The 19,379-nt window shown below is 37.9% G+C and overlaps 1 protein-coding gene across 10 annotated transcripts in view; it reads right to left on the bottom strand.

Annotated features, from left to right (window-relative positions):
* Positions 1 to 19,379, bottom strand: part of DOCK9 (dedicator of cytokinesis 9) — a 266,617-nt gene that overhangs the window by 200,551 nt on the left and 46,687 nt on the right. For 4 of the 10 annotated variants that reach the window (XM_063425531.1, XM_063425593.1, XM_063425548.1 and 1 more), the window contains exon 1: positions 12,080 to 12,428. The exons of 4 other annotated variants lie outside the window; for them this stretch is intronic. In XM_063425531.1, the coding sequence (XP_063281601.1) occupies positions 12,080 to 12,238 (159 nt within the window). In that variant the 5' untranslated portion in view covers positions 12,239 to 12,428. Of the gene's footprint in view, positions 1 to 12,079; positions 12,429 to 19,379 lie in introns of those variants that run through there. 2 more of the 10 variants (XM_063425492.1, XM_063425539.1) reach the window with 1 other exon arrangement.

Raw genomic sequence — 19,379 nt, 5'->3', positions numbered from 1 at the left:
GCAGCCCTGTACATACATACAACCTAGGAAATGGTTTTGACTTTGGGTGCCTTGGAAAAATATTGAAATATTAAGGGCGCCTGGAACCTAAAATGTTTGGGAACCACTGTTCTGGAGCATTTCAAGCTTTTTCCATAAGCAAAGGTTTCCAAAGGTAGAAACAGCCTGTACAGAAGTATATTTAGTGTAAATGAGAACCACTGCATGTTGGGAGGGGTAGAAGGGCAAAATATTAAATAATCTAAAAACCAAGCAGTCTGAAGTAGTAACTAAAATAACCTACACGTTGCACATTGACATGTGTGGCTGTCTGAAATGTCCCTACAAGGTGTGATTAAGACATATCTATAGAGGAAAGAAAAACACGTACATGTTTTTAAGAAAGTCAAAGTCACTGCATATCTTTTTACCTTTATTGCACATTCAAAATAAAAACATGTGGAATCGAGTTAAATGCTGCCTTCCAAATGCAACTAGTAAAAAACCTTATTGTATGAAAACGTGACCAGCTTCAAATCAAGCAGTCTGAAGTGGCTTCTAGTATCACATTATAGGGTTACATTTACACAACCTATTTGATGGCTAAAGAACCAAATGGACTAATTCAGCTGTCCTGTTAAGATACACAGCTTAGAACACCATGCATACATGTTTTTTTCTAGTTTGTGAGGAAGCAGGACTCTGACAATGAGACTATTGTATGAACACAGCCCATAGGGAGATGATCTACAACTGGCAGCTGTGTAAATCGAACATCTGAAACGGGTATATTTCCCCCACATGTTAGGTTTGATCTGAACCTGAACTAGATGTGCATACTTCCCTTGCAGCCAGAAGTTCATGAATTTAGGTAAACCAGCTATGAGTAGATTCCGCTAAAAGTAAAGACTGTGTTACAAAAGCAAGGGAACATATGGAGTATACTCCTCTACCAATATTTACTAAAATACACATCTGAAAAAAAAAAAAAAGTTTTACATTTAGTAGTGCACTGTGTAAAACTTTTTTTTCTTTCAATATTTGCAGTTGATATGGTATTCTTGGCAGAATTTTGTTTCCCTCTGGTATAGGGTTATGGGATATGTACATTTCAACACTTGATAGAAGCTTCACTCTTACAATTCTGTGGTTTCTATTAGCTTACTAAACGTTTTTTCCTGAATGAAGCAGACTGACTTCTTAGGTCAGACTCTCTCATATAAAAATATATAACAAGGACTGTAGAAGTAAAATTATTTTTTTGGTTGCACACATTATGCATACACACTCCATACAAGCACTTGTATTGGCACAGTAAAGAAAGCATAGTTTCTCTTGTGATGTAATCAAGGGCGGCTGCACTCCTCACTCCATAAGCAATGGAGCGGACCGGTCGGGTTCCTACCCACCCCTCACACTTGGGTCGGTGGGGGTTATCCCGGTTCCCACAGATGTGCCGACATACTCACATGCCATGGAGTGGGCAAAAACTGTGGAGCTGTCTACTTGCGAACACCATGACAAGATGCCTGGTGCCATTCCTGCATCCAATCTATGGGCCACAATGGAAGAACGGTTATCCCAAGCCTTTGAGATACTGAGGGTACAACCCTGGCACAGGATCAAGCCACGTGCAGTGCGATCAAAAGCCACACTAGCAGTTTAACCTGATCTCATCTACATTGACACCAAGCAGTTGCCCACTGGGCACAGTGCTGATGCGACACTGAAAATGGTGGCGAAGAGGCTGGTGCCCCGATGGACACAGCGGAAACGGAGGCCTGGTCCTGCCATAGACCACTACCTTCCCAGGCCATATTTCAATAGGGGACGGCTCCCCAAGCGCAACCCACACTCACTACTGCTCGCATGGGAAAACACAAAGTCCTGGACACTCCCTGCAGCAGGACTTGTGGAATTGGTGCTATGGACTGTACTGAAACCTGGGGCTGGTGGGGAGCAGTTGTGCAGGACTTGTGCCATTGTTACTACAGGGGTAGTGCCCACTATATGAGAGGAATTGACTGAATGCTATTCTTTGCTTTGTTGCCTCTGAGGCTACAGCTCTCCACCCCCTAGTGGACAGTCACTGATGTTGGCGCCACTTGTATTTCCGTTAAAGTTGATTTCTCATAAGGCAGTGCATATCTATCTCTACCTATCACTACAGCATCTATTGCACGTACTCTCAACACCTCTAGATTAGCTTAAGACAGTATACATTTTGTATGCTTAGTTGTGTGTCGCTTAAAGGACCACTATAGTGCCAGGAAAACAAACTTGTTTTCTCTTTAGGGTCTTTAGGTCCTCCCCACCCTCAGGGTCCCACTTCCGCTGGACTGAAGGGGTTAATAACTTTCCATTCTCAAGTGCCGGGCTCCCTCGGCGCTAGGGAATTCTCCTCCCTCTGCCGTCAGCACCGAATGCGCATGCGTGGCAAGAGCCGCGTGTGCATTCAAACAGTCCATAGGAAAGCATTTCTCAATGCTTTCCAATGGACGTCCAGCGTCTTCTCGCTGGGATTTTCACAGTGAGAAGCGTCTCTAGCGGCTGTCAGTGAGACAGGATGGATTAACACTAGATGGACCTGGCACCCAGATCTCTTCATTGAGCTGAAGTGGTCTGGGGGCCTATAGTGGTCCTTTTAACAGGTTTGAATCTTGCTTTTCAAAAATGTAAAAAAAAAAAAACAGGCTGTATATTTCAGAGTTTAGCTCTACATGCATATCTACTATACTATTGTTAACTACACACTTGCTATGACTCTTGTATCTCATTTCTGTAATGTATCTGTTATGCCTCAAATAGAAAAAAACATTGAAAACAATAATAAAAGGATACAGAAACCACAGACTTTAATTACAAAAAGGCAAAAATGCTATAATAATAAAATTTTAAGTTAGAGATCTACACTTTTGTAACTTTCTAAATTACCCAGGTTAAATTGCATCTGCCATGAAATACACATATGCAGGTTTATCCACTATATAGTGAGAATTCAGAATTAAGGTCAACATAGACAAACTGGAAAAAAAAATCACTATGTCAGCAATGCTTTCAGTTTGACTACTCTGGACTTCAAGAAACACTATAGTGTCAGGAATACAAATGAGTATTCCTGACCCTAGATTTTTGAAAACGCTGTTTAGGTTTCCAGCCCCCCATGTTCCCAGTTAAAAAGGTTTAAAACTCACCTTTTATCAGGTGTTTTGTGGGTCAGACAGGGCTGGCTCCGCCCTCGCTCAGCTTCTTTGGCTGAGATCATCAAAATTGATAATCTCAGCCAATCCAATGCTTTCCCATAGGAAAGCATTGGGAGATTATTGCAGCAAAATGCCAAACTGCACCAATCAACATCCCCTCATACAGATGCATTATATCAATGCATTTCTATGAGGAACATTTAGCACATCCATGCTAAACCCAGATGTGCTGGCAATAAAACAATGCGCTGGAGTTGTTTTGGTGTAATTTTTCCATTTGATAAATGATATACTTAATGCTCAAAAATATGTTATAATAAAGGAGTTTCAATAAGTATTTTGTGGAAAAGTCTGATCACACACTTAAAAAAAAAAAAAATAATAACTTTTTGGCTACTCAGTGAGTAGAATGAAAGAATAAATACATCAAATAAATGTTGAAACAGATCTAGCTTAATCTCCAATATTTTTAGCCAGTTTGGAATTGAATTATATTTACACTGTATGCACACAACAGATGTGCACTGCATTACTAGGTCTGTTACAGAATATATAAATCTACTAGAGGACAAATATACTATTAGGTACCACATAAAATAAATATAAAAAAAAAAAAAAAAGAAAGAAAAGTCCAAAGAATCTAAACTTCTTTCCATCCATTCTCCCAGTTTAATGTTAATTGCACTTCTATGGCCCTCTATAAAAATAATCTAAAACAGGAATAACTCCAATACTTGGGCTACTGTGTTGAGTGTTTTATGTTACCAGCCATAGACCTTTTTATCCACTGCATATAATCTGCACGTGAAAACCCTTTTACAAAGGTAACTATTGTTTTCAGATTATGATCTCTGCAGTTGTATTAGAAATTTTGGAGGCCACCCAACTTTCAGTACAAACAAGCTCTTCTGGAATATGTCAGAATTTCCTTTACTTTTAGCAGCCAGAAAGCAAAAAAAAGTTTAGTCTTTTTTCTTTTTCTAAAGAACAGAAACATTTTTTTTAAACAAATGATCGCCCCCTCTCCACCACCCAAAAAATGGAGATGGAAAAAAAAAAAAGAAGAAGAAATGAGAACTCATATAAAATATTAAGCAGGGATGGTAATTTTTGTCCTGTGACACACTCTGCTCTAGATACAAATACATACTGAGGATGTATAAATAGCATTAACGTGGTAATATGGCAATACCATTATTGCAACAATGGAAGGAAAAGAGGTCTGAACTTTTAAGAACATTTATGGAAACAAAAGAATAATTTATGAAAGAAAAAAAAACTAAATGAAAAACAAAAAACACTATCTTCCTTTTTGAGACCTACTGCATTCCAATCCCTATCCTGCCAAGGCAAGGAAAACATGAATGCTAAATATTGAGAACAAGTAACATTCTAAATGCTAAATATTGAGAACAAGTAAGCACAATAAAACACATGCAGAACCATAGAAGTTTATAACCATAGAAGTTTATAAATACTGGGAAAAGGAATAGCATCAATATGACAAAGTCTTATAGCAGTTAGCATGTCTTACTAGGATTATTCAAGGAGTGTATGAGGGAATAATCGGCCAACACCCACCACGTAAAACTGTCATCAATTTTATTGATCACGGTGGAGTGCAACAGTAAGGAATCAGCTCTGGATTTATTTCCAGCTACTTTGGAAAATATGCTGCCATCTAATGTACCAATGAAGTGTGGAATGTGACATTGCGCCAAGCTATGCCTTCAGTCTACTTCTAAAAAAAAAAAAAAAACAAAAAAAAACCCGTACACTTGAAAAAAAGAACACTTTTTAAATGTCTTCCTAAACGCATCTTTATATTGTACTGGACAAAAACACACACGCTATGTCCAGAAAACAGATAAATACATTTAAAAAAAAAAAAAAAATTAAAAAAGCAAAGTCAAAACACGTTTTAATTCAGCAAGCAATCAGCAGAACAATATACAGCTTAAAGAATTTGAGCATCTATAAGTTTGTATGGCTGTTCGACCTTCAAAAGGAACACTATATCAAAGGAACTCCGTAATGTTAGGGCCTTCTCCACAATTCAATTCTACTCGTTGAAGAGCATTGAGGACCTAATGCACTTGCGCTGCACATTCAAACATTTCCAAATAAAAGCTTAGAATCAATGCTTTTCTGTGGCGCATGAGTTTTACTTGGTCTGCCAAGGAACCGCCCCTACTGGCTGACAAACACTGCAATGTTTTAAATCGCAGAGTTAAGGGGACAGGGACACTGGACAAAGACCACTTCATTGAGATGAAGTTGTCTTAATGACTAGGGCGTTCCTTAATTTGGTGGTTTTGGTGCAAAAAAGGCTGCCCTTTCTGTTCGAAAATAAAATACTACCATTTCTGGGAAACAGTCATGTTTACATTTGTACGGAAACACCCATCTAGTAGTAGTCAGACCATCAATTTTCAAAGGTCTTCACACGCAGCAAGCACAGATTATGCTTCTCATAGAGAATCATTGGACTGGCAGATTATGACAATTGCTGCGCATACATTGTAGGTCCTTAATGCTTATCAATAGCAGATCAGACAGAAGAGAAGGGACCGTCAGAGGCCTGGTCGATTTCATTTTATTTTAATGGGGTCCAGTAATCTACAACAAAAAAAGGAAAAAGATTCCACCATTCAAAAAACATTACAGTATTGTTTAAGACACAACAGCAACAACTTTAGGATATAAGCGAATTGAAGGGTTTCCAGGTATACCCTTTTAGATGACAAATATAAAGCAATTTCCTGTTCCATGATCGACAAGCACCAAATCCTCTAAGACTTATCTCCCACGAGCAGGAATTTTATATCTGTAGGTTATTCTGCTTGCAATTATTACCATCCAACTGGGTTGAAAATGCTGGTGTACATATACTATCATGATACAGAATGTGTTGCCAGAAGTTGCATTCCTGGGTGACTACTAATCAAATATTGAAATAAGAAAATGTATAGAATTTCCAAAATTGAAGTTGAAAAAACACAGAGGCTCTCTAATTGAATCAATGTGTGCTTTCTCATCTGATTTTCATGAAAAACGGCAAACTGGAAACTTGGGAACTGAACCACACCTGCAAGCAACGCAGTTGTCTGAAGATGATAAAGGTTGGCCTTCTTGAAACCTTTAGAGTTACCCAGAAAAGGAGTAGGGGCGCAAAACTGCAACTGGAAAAACATGTCGGTATTTATATGAACTGTGTGTGGGAGTTCAAAAGTGCAAACACTCTTAAAATAAGTATTCAAATTGCACAGTCAGATTTTCTCTGTTTTGCTTCTTTTGACGTATACTGATGTTTGTTACTTTATTTCCATCATACGACTATGAAAATCCAGCAAACTGTAAAAGTTACAGGTTTATTAATATTTCCTTTATTAAGACTTATAAAAAGTGTACATTCAGATCTTTGCAAATTGAACAATTCACAAATACAACTGGAAAGAGTTCATTACAGGATTCGCCTTTTGGCCATAGGACAGTAAAGACACCTAAAAGGGAATCTTCTAATATAAAGAAATACTTTGTTCAATACAAGGTGTCGGTGAATTCCATTCTACATGTTATAAATCATTGCTGCAGAATACACTGTGCATTCCAGAATTATTTGCAAGTGGTTTCTTTACATTTTCCTCTATCACCTAAAAGGGAATCTACTGATATAAATAAATACTTTGTTCAATACAAGGTAGAATCTACTGCACTACTGGCATTAGAAGAAAACACACATTGCTGGAGAGCAAACCCACCCTTTCCAAGGCCTCAACCAACATCACGGTTTCATTCACAAGGAGGAGGTTGAAGTGCATGTGGACAGACTCCAACAGCACTATATCAGCAACATCATAATTCTAAGTCTGAATGAGGTTCTTCCCCCTCCCTTTGACTTGCCCAGTGTATTCCTGCCGACTATGAGCTGCTAAAATTGCACAGCAATGTGTTGCAGGCTCTCTTAAGATGGCAGGCACTCCAACGCTACACGTGTCTAATTCGAACAAAAATAAATAAAAATGAGACAGCGCTAGGTAACTAAAATTTTGGCGCCAAATTTAAACCAGTTATGCTCCTATATAACACCTATTAGCCAGGTAATTTCTGTTAATCCATTTGAAAAAGTCTCTGACGAAACGCGTTATGGATATTTATATTTGTGTTTTTATAATATATTAAAGTATTTTTTGGACATTTGTTTGTGCCAAAATATCTTTTTTATAGAAACTTAATTATTTTACCCTGGCTTTTTAATCTTTATTGGTTTTATTACACCTTGATAAAAACCCTGGAAGTTTCCTGCATTTTAAAGAAATCCTAGGTGGGGATCAATCCACCAAAGCTGTCTACACAGAGCAGTCGGTCTGCTCTTGGTTTGTGAGTATACCCTTTTATTATTTTATTCACTTTGCCAAACAGTGAGCACTATCGGATGTTTCTTTTTATCTTTTTGAGAATTGGACACCAAGAACACAGAGAGGAACCCATTTAAATCCCATAAGCGGGGATTATACCGCTGTATGCGCTTTATTCCAGAGCTAGGACAGTAGCTCTGGTAAATGTGAGTTCTCAACTATTATTATTATTTCTATCCACATCAGTATTGTGCAAACTACACTATTGGTTGTCCATCTCTTCCCTTTTGTCTTTCATATGAGAGGAACTACTACATTGGTAGAGGACACCACCAGCAAAGACCTCCTGTAAGGACACACCAGTTGGACTTTTTCCTCCCTTTGGACTTTACACTGTGTCTGCTTTTATCGTAAGCGCAGCCTTTTTATTATTATTTTTTACGTGTCTAATTCGACACTGCTCATGACACCCATCCAAGACGCATTTGAGCGACTGCTTACTAATGTGGACAAGCTCTTCAAAAGCTTCCTTGCCAAGCTGTCAGCAAGCACCACAGTGTTACCAGCTCAGAACCAGGAGAGAGAAAAGGGTCAAGGCCGAGAGTAGGTGAGCAGGCCCTCTCTGGGCATAACCCTTCCAAGGGCAACAAATCCCTCGGCAGTTGCCCCGCCTGGGTTGAAGACCCCAGGGGATAAAATCCACCTGCATCTACCACAGAGTCATGGACTGGCATAGTAAACATTTTTATATGTATATTTCGTATTTGTATTTAATTATACCCAACCCCTCTCAACAGAATAATACAGCAACATTGAAAGAGCTATGAAGTCTCTCCTTGAGCAGCAGCTCTCTACTCTAATAAGCGCTCTTTGTAAATTTCTCTCAGTTTGAACCCATAATAGCTTAATGTAAGCACTCTCATTATGTCTTTTGTTTGAAAATAAAAACCAACTCTTTTTGCACCCTGGGTTTTTTTCCTTTTTTGCTGCTGCAGTTGCTACAGACAAATCTACATGTAAAAAAATTCAATATGTGTTCACCCCTCTCTACTTTGTACAAATTATCTCCAACCCAGAGACAGGCCATATAGGCTTTAATGTATGTGAGTGTACCATTGGGAGTTTTTATTTAAACAGTATGCACTATAGATTTGTGTTTTCTTCTTTTGTATGATAGATCCATAAGGAAATACGTTGTTGTATAAGTATTGTTTTATGGTTTTTATGCACTGTAAATTAAGTTGTACTTTATCGAGTAAGGGTATGTGACGGACCGCTGGCACTCCGACCGAGTACCTCCGCCAATCGATGTTCCTAGTGCTCGCTGAGGACTCCAAGCGCTCCAACCATCACTATATATATATATATATATATATATATATATATATATATATATATATATATATATATATATATATATATATATATATATGTGTGTGTGTGTGTGTGTGTGTGTGTGTGTGTGTGTGTGTGTGTGCATGCACACTTCTGTGTATGTGCATCTGTGTGTCAGGGTGTGTGTTTTTATGTCAGTGTGTATCTGTGTCATGGTGTGGGCATGTATCAATGTGTGTGTCAGGATGCATGTGTGTATATATTACATAGCTGAAAAGAGACTTGCATCCATCAAGTCCATCAAGATCAGCCATATGCTTGTGTATATCTATGCATGTGTATGTGTCAGTGTCCATATGAATTTGTGTGTATGTGTCGGCGTATTTATATGCATCTGTGTGTTAATGTGCATGAATATCTGTATAAGTATGTATGTGGTAGTGTATGTGCATACATCCAAGTAGTCAAGCACTAGCACAACATACAAGCATACTCCTGCAATCGAACACAAATATTACATATAAACACACCCCTGCATTCAAACTAAAAAAAAAATATATATATATATATATACAAACACACCCCTTCACTCAAACACAAATACTTTACACAAATGTACATCCGGATTTAAAAGTAAACATTACATTCAGACACACACCTGCAATCAAACGCAAACATCACATATAAACACACCCCTGTATTAAACCGCAATAAATGTATACAAGCACCCCTTCAAACACCAACACTGTACATTACACTATAGCTCCAGTAAATTCCGCAGCGCTGTACAGATATACAACCTAGAAAATTTGACTTGGGGTGCCTTGGAAAAATACTGAAATATTAAGGGCACCTTGAACGTAAAAAGTTTGGGAACCACTGCATTACTGAATAACCCTGTGTGTAAGTAACCAAAACGTAGCCATTGGCAGTCAATCCAATGTGTCTGGTGTCATTACACACAGCATGCTAACCCCAGACACAAGTGTTGCATAAAATAAATATAGCCAGGTAGGAAGAGAGTGATTCCGTTAGCAGAGTCTCAGCCCAGGGAGGTGGCTTTACATACAAGATAAAGAAATGGGGATTGATACAGAATGATACACATTTTGAAATAAGAGGGTTTTTGCACTATATAAACACTTTAAAAAGATGAAGTGATTATGTCCCTTCAACAAGAGAGAGGAAAAATGATTATTAACTGGTATAAATAGCGTTGCTGCCAAGGAGGTTACCAGCATTGCACTGAGAATATGGATTACACATTGCACAATGTTGAGTAAACCTTTTATTCAACCGTTGTTCACTATGGAAATTGAAAATATGATTTGTCCATTTTAAATAGACAGATCATCAAATTAATATTAATATACACATACTCAAGATCTATAAGTGGGGAAACAATTTAAAAAGTATTACATCATAAAATACAATTATTGGATATGACTTAATTTACTGCTCAATGTAATAATAGCAAATCAATTCATTAGTTCTATAAGTAGTATGTAGACACTGTTACAGACTGGCTGCAAGACTGTCTATTTTCATACGCACCCACTTCCAATAAATTGCAGTACAATCAGACTAGTGCTATATTAAAAAAAAAAAAATTAACATATCTACTATTACAGAGAAAACAAATAATCAAAAAATGTTTCCTTCTAGTCAGACTGCAAATGTACTTTGAAAGGATTGCTCTCAAAAGGAGGCTCAAGAATTCTAGTGCAAACAGCCATCCTAAAGGTTTACATCACCAGCAGGATCAGACCAAGACCGATTTTTAGGAGTTTGAGGGCTAGACAATAAAAATGCTAATGTACTGTAGGCTTGGGTTTTAGGTGTCTGTAAGAAGTTTTGACCCTTCTCAGCTTAGGGACAGGCAAATATGGCCCTTTCTGTTGCCAAAGTGAACACAGGTATCATTATTTCTCTGATCTAATGAAGAAGGGATGTGCCAGAAGCACAGCAGGATAATGAACAGTTCTGAAACGGATTAAATTTATTACTCTATTCCAACAAGCTCAGCCAAAAATCGCATTCAATGTGAGGGAAAGAAGATAGGAAATTAATTCTATTCTGGCTAGTAAGGTAGAACAAAAGTGCCAGATTCCTATTAGAAGTGATATGCCTATAAACAGGCTGAGCCTAAGTGATTACAGACTCTCCATATCTCAATTATGGGAAAAAGGAACTAAAAGATCATACACTTGGCTTTACGATGAACAAAAAAAAAATAGGACCAGCTATAATATAACAATCTGGCATTTCACCAATTTACAAAGAAAGATCTAGGAAGCTCCATGAAAGCAGCCGGCATTGGCACTGCCTTATATTGGAAAATCTCTGACACACCTTGCAGAAAGAGCTCTGCATGTCTCATAGAACATTTATACCCCCCACCTACCCTCTGCTGTGCAGCATAATCAGGCATGAGGGTCCAGAGACCGCCCTAAAACACTGCTCTACTAAATTCCTGTCCGGATAGAACCACTAAGTACTAATCCCAGCATTTTGTAGGTTAACAGCAGCTTTGGGGTAATTAAAATGCTATTTTGCTTTTTCTCACACATTGTGTCATTCTTGAAATGAAATTCATAAATAGCAGTAAAGCAGCATATGTCATATGTATTTGTGCAGGGTTAATCTTAAGGCAGGCTAAGCATCAAAGGAGATGGAGTTCTACAACAGTATCTACCGTATAATAATGCTCTTTTTAACACCGTTCAGTTTTCAATTCAGAAAATTACATTAAAAATAATATTTCAAAAAATATTTTACATGCCCCAAAACAGATTTTCTGTACTTTTTAAAATTCTAAAATCTAAAACGCAAACCACATCATTCAGACAGTGCAATCTGGTGATGCTGGTTACTTCCTGCAGAAGCCAACCAGCACTCACGTAATATATGAATTGTGAGCACACGCAATTTAATATAGATTATATAGGAAGCAATAGAGAACAAGATGGATTTTAAATTAATGTCTCGACTCTTATACGACAGGAAAGCAAAAGATAAAAAATATGCTATTTATTAATCTCACACAAAACAACTGCATTTTAAGAAATCATATTTACTCAACATAAAAAAGCTAACTTGCTAGGAGATTCAACGCAGTGTTATGGTTAATACAAACAGAATATAAAAAAAAAACAGCCGCTGTGCATAAACCACCGTTAATATAGAAAGGAGACAGGGAATTACCAGAGATGAATGTAAGAAACCAGAGTCTTCTCGTGACAAGCTCTGAGCCGTATATTCCAAAGCATTATTTTCTCCTTCCTGTTTGCAGATATAAGCACAGTTCCTCTCCAGCACTGTGCAGATACCTTTGAAAAGGATTACACTAGTCGTGCAGCCCATTCCTGGTGATTTACAATGTGCATCTCCAAAAACCACGTCTCCATTTGCAGAACACCTTCGCCTGAATCACTGTGGCAGTCTCCATCTGCATCCCTTCTCAAGAGATGCCTACATTCAGCACAGCATTGATTTCTTTAGCACCAGCTGAGCAAGATAGCACAGAACACATGCAAAGATTGGAGGAGGAGGGAACAAGAAAAAAAAAATATATATATATATATAAATTTAAAAATACACAAGCATCTAAAGGGCCATAAAATAATAGTGATAATTCCACGTATAATTAGAAAAGAGATAACAGTAATAGCATTCAAATATGCATGTTCAAATCCTTGTGCTCTTCTAAAGACTGCTTCGGGCAATGCCCAACATGAAAGAGCAATATGGATGCGCTTACTGCCACTGATGGCCAACAGTGAATCTTACAGCAGTTATCAAATACGTACGGTTCCTCCCAGAAACCCCCGCGTCCCAACTCGCAGGCGCTTTTTTTTCTTGACCTAAATTTACCGTTTGATGTTTAATACTTTATTATAGACTAACAGGAGGGGAAAGAGCAGCATGAAGGGGGGATGGGTGGAGCCAGTCATCGCTATGGCAACTTGATATGCCTTACAGACACATAAGAATGTATGATGCAAAGGCTGTGGAAATGGCTGACAGCTAGTCACAGGGGGATCTTAAGATTGACAGAGGCAATCTTGCTTCATTCTCACGTCTGCACTACATGAGTAGTCATGGAACATTCTATCTGCAAGACAATTATTTCACATTTTCAGCACTCACGCTAAGCAAAACATGGTTCATTGCTATGTAAATCATGCTGACTATTCATACAGGAGGAATACAAATCTATAAAAACATAAAAAGTCCTTTAAGACTTTTAAGGTGAAAGAATGCAACTGAAAGAGCATTCTAAAAATGCATGATAAGAAATGCATGGCTTTTGCAGATACTGAAAAAATTAAATAAAAAAAAACACCACCACCAAACGCTAGCTCCCACCCTCCCTCCCCCTGTTGTCTGTATTGCTGCTGGAAGAAGGAGACAAGCTAGGTTAAATAAAAAATACTTTTGCATCCCACTAAAATTCATGGACATACAGTGCATGTCCTTCTAATACATACAACAGACATGAGATTAAATGCCAGCATCTTCCATTCTGCTAGACAAGAGTCAGCTTGCGAGTGAATGGAAATAGTGATGGGCATCTATTCCACACTTGTGTTTCTAGTTTTGGAAATTAGGGAGTCTACATACGTGTGACATCTTACTTACATTTATGTCTACTAATACTTCCATTAAAAATAAATTAGAAAACATGAACTAAGTGTGATACCAGCAATTTCCTATAGGTCATTGAGTGATGTAGGTGGGTGCTACCATCCATGGGAAAAGCTGCCAAAATTCAAAAGCTTTTTTTTTTTCTGCATCAGCACACATTTTAATGATGTACATACATAATGTATTAAGAGTGTGGAAGGTAAACACGTTCAAATGCCCTTTAAAGGCTTTTAACATGTCTACAAAGTAAAACATAGGCAATATCTAGTAGTTGCTGCTCAAAAATTCTATCAGCAAGTAACTGGAGAATTATATAGATAGATTGAAGCACCAGTTATGGCACGATAATTTAATTTAAAGGACACTATAGTCACCTGAACAACTTTAGCTTAATGAAGCAGTTTTGGTGTATAGAACATGCCCCTGCAGCCTCACTGCTCAATCCTCTGCCATTTAGGAGTTAAATCCCTTTGTTTATGAACCCTAGTCACACCTCCCTGCATGTGACTTGCACAGCCTTCCATAAACACTTCCTGTAAAGAGAGCCCTATTTAGGCTTTCTATATTGCAAGTTCTGTTTAATTAAGATTGTCTTATCCCCTGCTATGTCAATAGCTTGCTAGACCCTGCAAGAGCCTCCTGTATGTGATTAAAGTTCAATTTAGAGATTGAGATACAATTATTTAAGGTAAATTACATCTGTTTCAAAGTGAAACCTGTTTTTTTTTTTTTTTCAATGCAGGCTCTGTCAATCATAGCCAGGGGACGTGTGGCTAGAGCTGCATAAACATAAACAAAGTGATTTACCTCCTAAATGACAGTGAATTGAGCAGTGAAATTGCAGGGGAATACTCTATACACTAAAACTGCTTTATTTAGCTAAAGTAAGTTAGGTGACTATAGTGCTCCTTTAAATGAAATTGCTTTAGGGGCTAAATCAGCATTCATAAAATGACTAGAGAAAAACGCAAGTATTCGGTTCAAGTCGTTTTTGTGTATGGAGAATCACGGATTGGCTGAAAGCACCAGCTGACCACTTTCAGCCAATCAGCAGTTCTCTTGCTCAAAGCAGCCAGCCCATCTTCCTTTTTCAAAGCTTTTCTGCAAACAGAGAGCCAGTGGGAAGAGAGATCTGGAAAACACAAACAGCTTAAAAAAAACCCTCATATACCCATATGGACAACAACAAAAAAAATCACTGTTTGGTAGCTTATCAACTGGATAGCAAAGTAACTAGTGTCTCAGAAGGCTTTATTAAAGGGACTCTCCAGGGAGCCCCTGTTTACTCACCTCGTTCCAGCGCCGGGAGCCTCGTGAAGCCGCGCCCCCTATTTCGTCAAAATGACGAAATAGGCGGGCGCGAGCAGGGAGCAATCAGACGCTTCCATTTGGAAGCGTCATTGCTCCCTTGTGCGCATGCGCGGCTTTGCATTCATGCCGCCCTCTGAAGTCCTCAGCGCACTACCGCGCATGTGCGCGGTGTGAGCGGCCGCGGGCTGAGCTGACTGACAGCTCAGCTCGCGGTCTTTGCCCGCCCCCCTCCTCTGCTGACAGGCTGGAGAGAGAAGGCGCGCACACAGTGCCTTCTCTCTCCAGCACGCGTCAGACGTATTTTCAAACGTCTGACGTGTACAGGGCCTTTTTAGGGCCCTGCATGATAGGAAGTGCCTCTAGTGGCCGTCTGAGTGACTGCCACTGGAGGTATTCCTATCAATCAATGTAAACACTGTATTTTCTCTGAAAATACAGTGTTTACAAGAGAAAGGCTGCAGGGAGCTATAGATCTCACCTGAACAAATACATTAAGCTGTAGTTGTTCAGGTGACTATAGTGTCCCTTTAAATGAATGCCATTTAGATTTCACTGGAATCTAGAAACAGCTGCTGCTAAATATTTTCTATTTTATTGACAGCCATGGGCGTGTTCCATAGTTTATTTTAAAAGTGCAAATTTATCATAGAAACAGGAAATTTTCTATGGGGTTAAACTAGGATATTCCTCACATATAAAGCACTTGAGCAAGTTGAAATGCTTTTGGGGTGTGGAGTAGACCTTTAACCTCTAAAGGTGGGCCAGGACCTCCTAGCACATTTACAACTTAATTTTGATGAAGTTGCTATGGTGCCCGGAGTGTTCCTTTAATTCCACATCAGCTAGAATGAGTGGATGCCTGTTAAATTTATAAGCAATCTAGCTTTTTCATGGTGACTATTCCATTTTGCTAAACTCACCAAAAACTACTGAAGAGATAACTGGTTTAAATGTGCAAAATGGATATGCATAAACATCTAACAATCATTGAAATATTTTAAAGGGGGCATCCATCACTTTGCGACAACGGTCTTGTTCAAAAGCATTCAGTGGACTGAATATAAAAGCAGGTTTTTATTATGCTTTCCACACCCAATCTAGGGGCAAGGGAAGGAGACACTGATCTACCAAACAGTGTCCTATCAAATTAATAATGGAATACTGTCTTCCCAACAGAGTAACTAAAATATGCTAGGAAGCAATGCACCATGTGATTATATACAAATGGAATGTTGACCTTGGATTCCCATATACTGCTTATAAACTATTGTTTTATCCCTCAGCTATAAGAAGTACACAGACTAACAGTAAAATCTAGCACTGACTATACAGTGTCACAGAGCCAAAAGGCTTAAGACTAGTGTGAATCGTGCAGGTTATTGCTGGGTTAAAACCATGGTTTCTTCATTCAAGTTGTCAACAGCTTCTAATAGCACCAACGCTCAGATTGTTCCATGGATGACAGTAGAAGAAACTAAACAGCCTGAAATACTAAACACTATGCGTCTTGTCCAGTCAAGCAAAATACCGAACCTCATGGAATGAATAGTTGGTTACCAACTAAAAAGGACCACAGGCCAATAGTGAAATAAAGGATATGTATGCAGTTTAGAGTTTGTATATGTAAATGGAGAAATAAGTGAGGTTAGGAAAACTTTTTTAATCTACAAAATGCAGGGATAGCCTATTAACCCCTTAACACCGCAGCCAAATGTACAAGTTGTGAACGAAACAAAACGTAAACAAAACCTGGCATTTGCGCTATATGTCTGTCCAACCGTAATTCACCTCTTTCATATTAAATGCACCCCCCCTTATTATACATCATTTTATTCAGGGGAAACAGGGCTTTCATTTAATATCAAATATTTAGCTATGAAACATAATTTAATGTGAAAAAAATGGGACAAAATAAGATTTTTTTTTAATTTTTTTCGTTCTACATGTCATAATACTGTTTGCTTTTACTGCAATAAAATACACATATTTGTATTCAGCAAAGTCTCACGTGTAAAACAGTACCCCCTATGTACAGGTTTTATGGTGTTTTGGGAAGTTACAGGGTCAAATATAGCGTGTTACATTTGAAATTGAAATTCGCCAGATTGGTTACGTTGCCTTTGAGACTGTATAGTAGCCCAGGAAATAAATTTACACCCATAATGGCATACCATTTGCAATAGTAGACGACCCAAGGTATTGCAAATAAGCGATGTCCAGTCTTTTTTAGTAGCCATTTGGTCACAAACACTGGCCAAAGTTAGCGTTCGTATTTGTTTGTGTGTGAAAAATGCAAAAAACGCCAATTTTGGCCAGTGTTTGTGACTAAGTGGCTACTAAAAAAGACTGGACATACCCCATTTGCAATACCTTTGGTTGTCTACTATTGCAAATGGTATGCCATCATAGGGGTAATTTTCATTCTTGGGCTACCATAGGGTCATAAAGGCAACGTAAGCAATCTGGCGAATTTTAATGTGAAAAAAATTAAACACAAGCCTTATATTTGACGCTGTAATTTTTGAAAACACCATAAAACCTGTACATGAGGGGTACTGTTGCACTCAGGAGACTTCGCTGAACACAAATATTTGTGTTTCAAAACAGTAAAAAGTATTGCAGCAATAATATCGTCCCTGTAAGTGCTGTTTGTGCGTGAAAAATGCAAAAAACGTCACTTTTACTGGCGATATCATGGTTGTAATACATTTTACTGTTTTCAAACACTAATATTTGTGTTCAGCGAAGTCTCCCGAGTAAAACAGTACCCCCCATGTACAGGTTTTATGGTGTCTTGGAAAGTTATAGGGTTAAATATAGTGCTAGCAAATTAAATTCCCTATACTTTCGGCATGGGTTGTCAGGCAGGTCCCGCTAATTGTAATTAATTAGGATACCTAATTATGTAAAATTATTACATAAATATATGTGTAGAATTAATATATATATATATATATTTATATATATATATATATACACATATATATATATATATATATATATACACATATATATATATATACATATGTGTATATATACATATGTGTATATATATATATTTTTTTTTTTTAATATTTTTATTTATATATAGGTATATATATAGTGATATATACGTATATATTTATGTATATAGATATATATATTATTTCGTTCTACGTGTATTTTCATATAAATATATATATAACAATATCACAATACAGTTAGAACGAAATAAAACACATCTATATATTTTTTAATATTTTATTTTTAATTATTTATTTTATTTTTTTACGTATTTACATATTTTTTTTTATATTATTTATAAATATATATATAACAATAATTATATATATATTTAATCAGTATCAGTCTACGTGTAATTTGATATTAATATATATATATAATTATATATATATTAATATTAAAATACACCTAGACGGTGTATGTGTGTGTATGTATATGTGTATATATATACTTAGATCATATATATATAATATATATATATATGATCTAAGTATAAATTTTTTTTTTTACACTTTTAACATTATTTTTATTTTATTTTCAGCCAGCAGGGGGACCAACTGTCATTACAGTTGGTCCCCCTGCTGGCAATGCCTGAGCCAGCTATACCGGCCATGTGATTGTGAGGTCCTCGCAAGGACCTCACTCTCACATGACCGGGAGGCACCGGAGGAGGAAGATGTGCCGCGGGGGGGGCTCCCTGGGAGTCCCCCCAACCGCGATCGCCGGCGTGGGACCGCCGGCGACCGGGTAAGTTACTAAAAACCGGAGGGCGTACTATTACGTCCGGCGGCGTTTAGAGCCGCTTTTAAAAGGACGTAATAGTACGCCCTCCGGACTTAAGGGGTTAAACTGAAAACCTCCAGTTCTCCCAACATGAAAATGTGTTCATTTCAGTTACATTTAAATGGCAGGGAATTTGATTCTTTATAAACGTAGTTAACTTGCTTTGTCTGGCACACCACTCAGCTTATAAACGTAGTCAACTTGCTTTGTCTGGCACCCCCCATAACCTGCCAGCAAATAAAAGAACAACGGATGCTGAGAGTCAGGGAAACAATGACAAACTGATTCCCTGCAAAATGATAGATCAATCGAAAGATGCACACATAGTATGCATACAGTATATCGAGAGGCATACATCGCACTTGCTCAATTAGACGTTGCATGATTCCTAGGGTTAGGACACCGATTGGCTGGATCAGTGTCCCCCTTGTGTAGGCGTGGAAAATGGAAGCAAGAAGTAACAGGTAAATATTTTTAAAAAATGTTTTTACCTGCTTTTCTGTCTGCAAAATTAGACAACTCTCTTATTCAAAGCAAAGGCTTTTGAATGAGACAGATATCTCAAAGTGATGTATATACCTTTAAAAGGTTTGCTCCAAGAATCATAACCACTACAGCCTGCTGCACCTGGGCTGGATTACCCAACAATCTTAAAGCAGCACTGTCATGGCCGAATCCCGTTTTGTTTGTTTTTTAACCCCCCTCCTAACTCCACTACATCTATCTGACCCCTTAGTCACCCCCAAATGCCCCTAAGCAC

Source organism: Pelobates fuscus, chromosome 1 (assembly GCF_036172605.1).
Source record: "Pelobates fuscus isolate aPelFus1 chromosome 1, aPelFus1.pri, whole genome shotgun sequence".
In the NCBI taxonomy this organism is placed as follows: Eukaryota; Metazoa; Chordata; class Amphibia; order Anura; family Pelobatidae; genus Pelobates; species Pelobates fuscus.
This window is presented reverse-complemented; position numbering and strand designations above follow the sequence as displayed.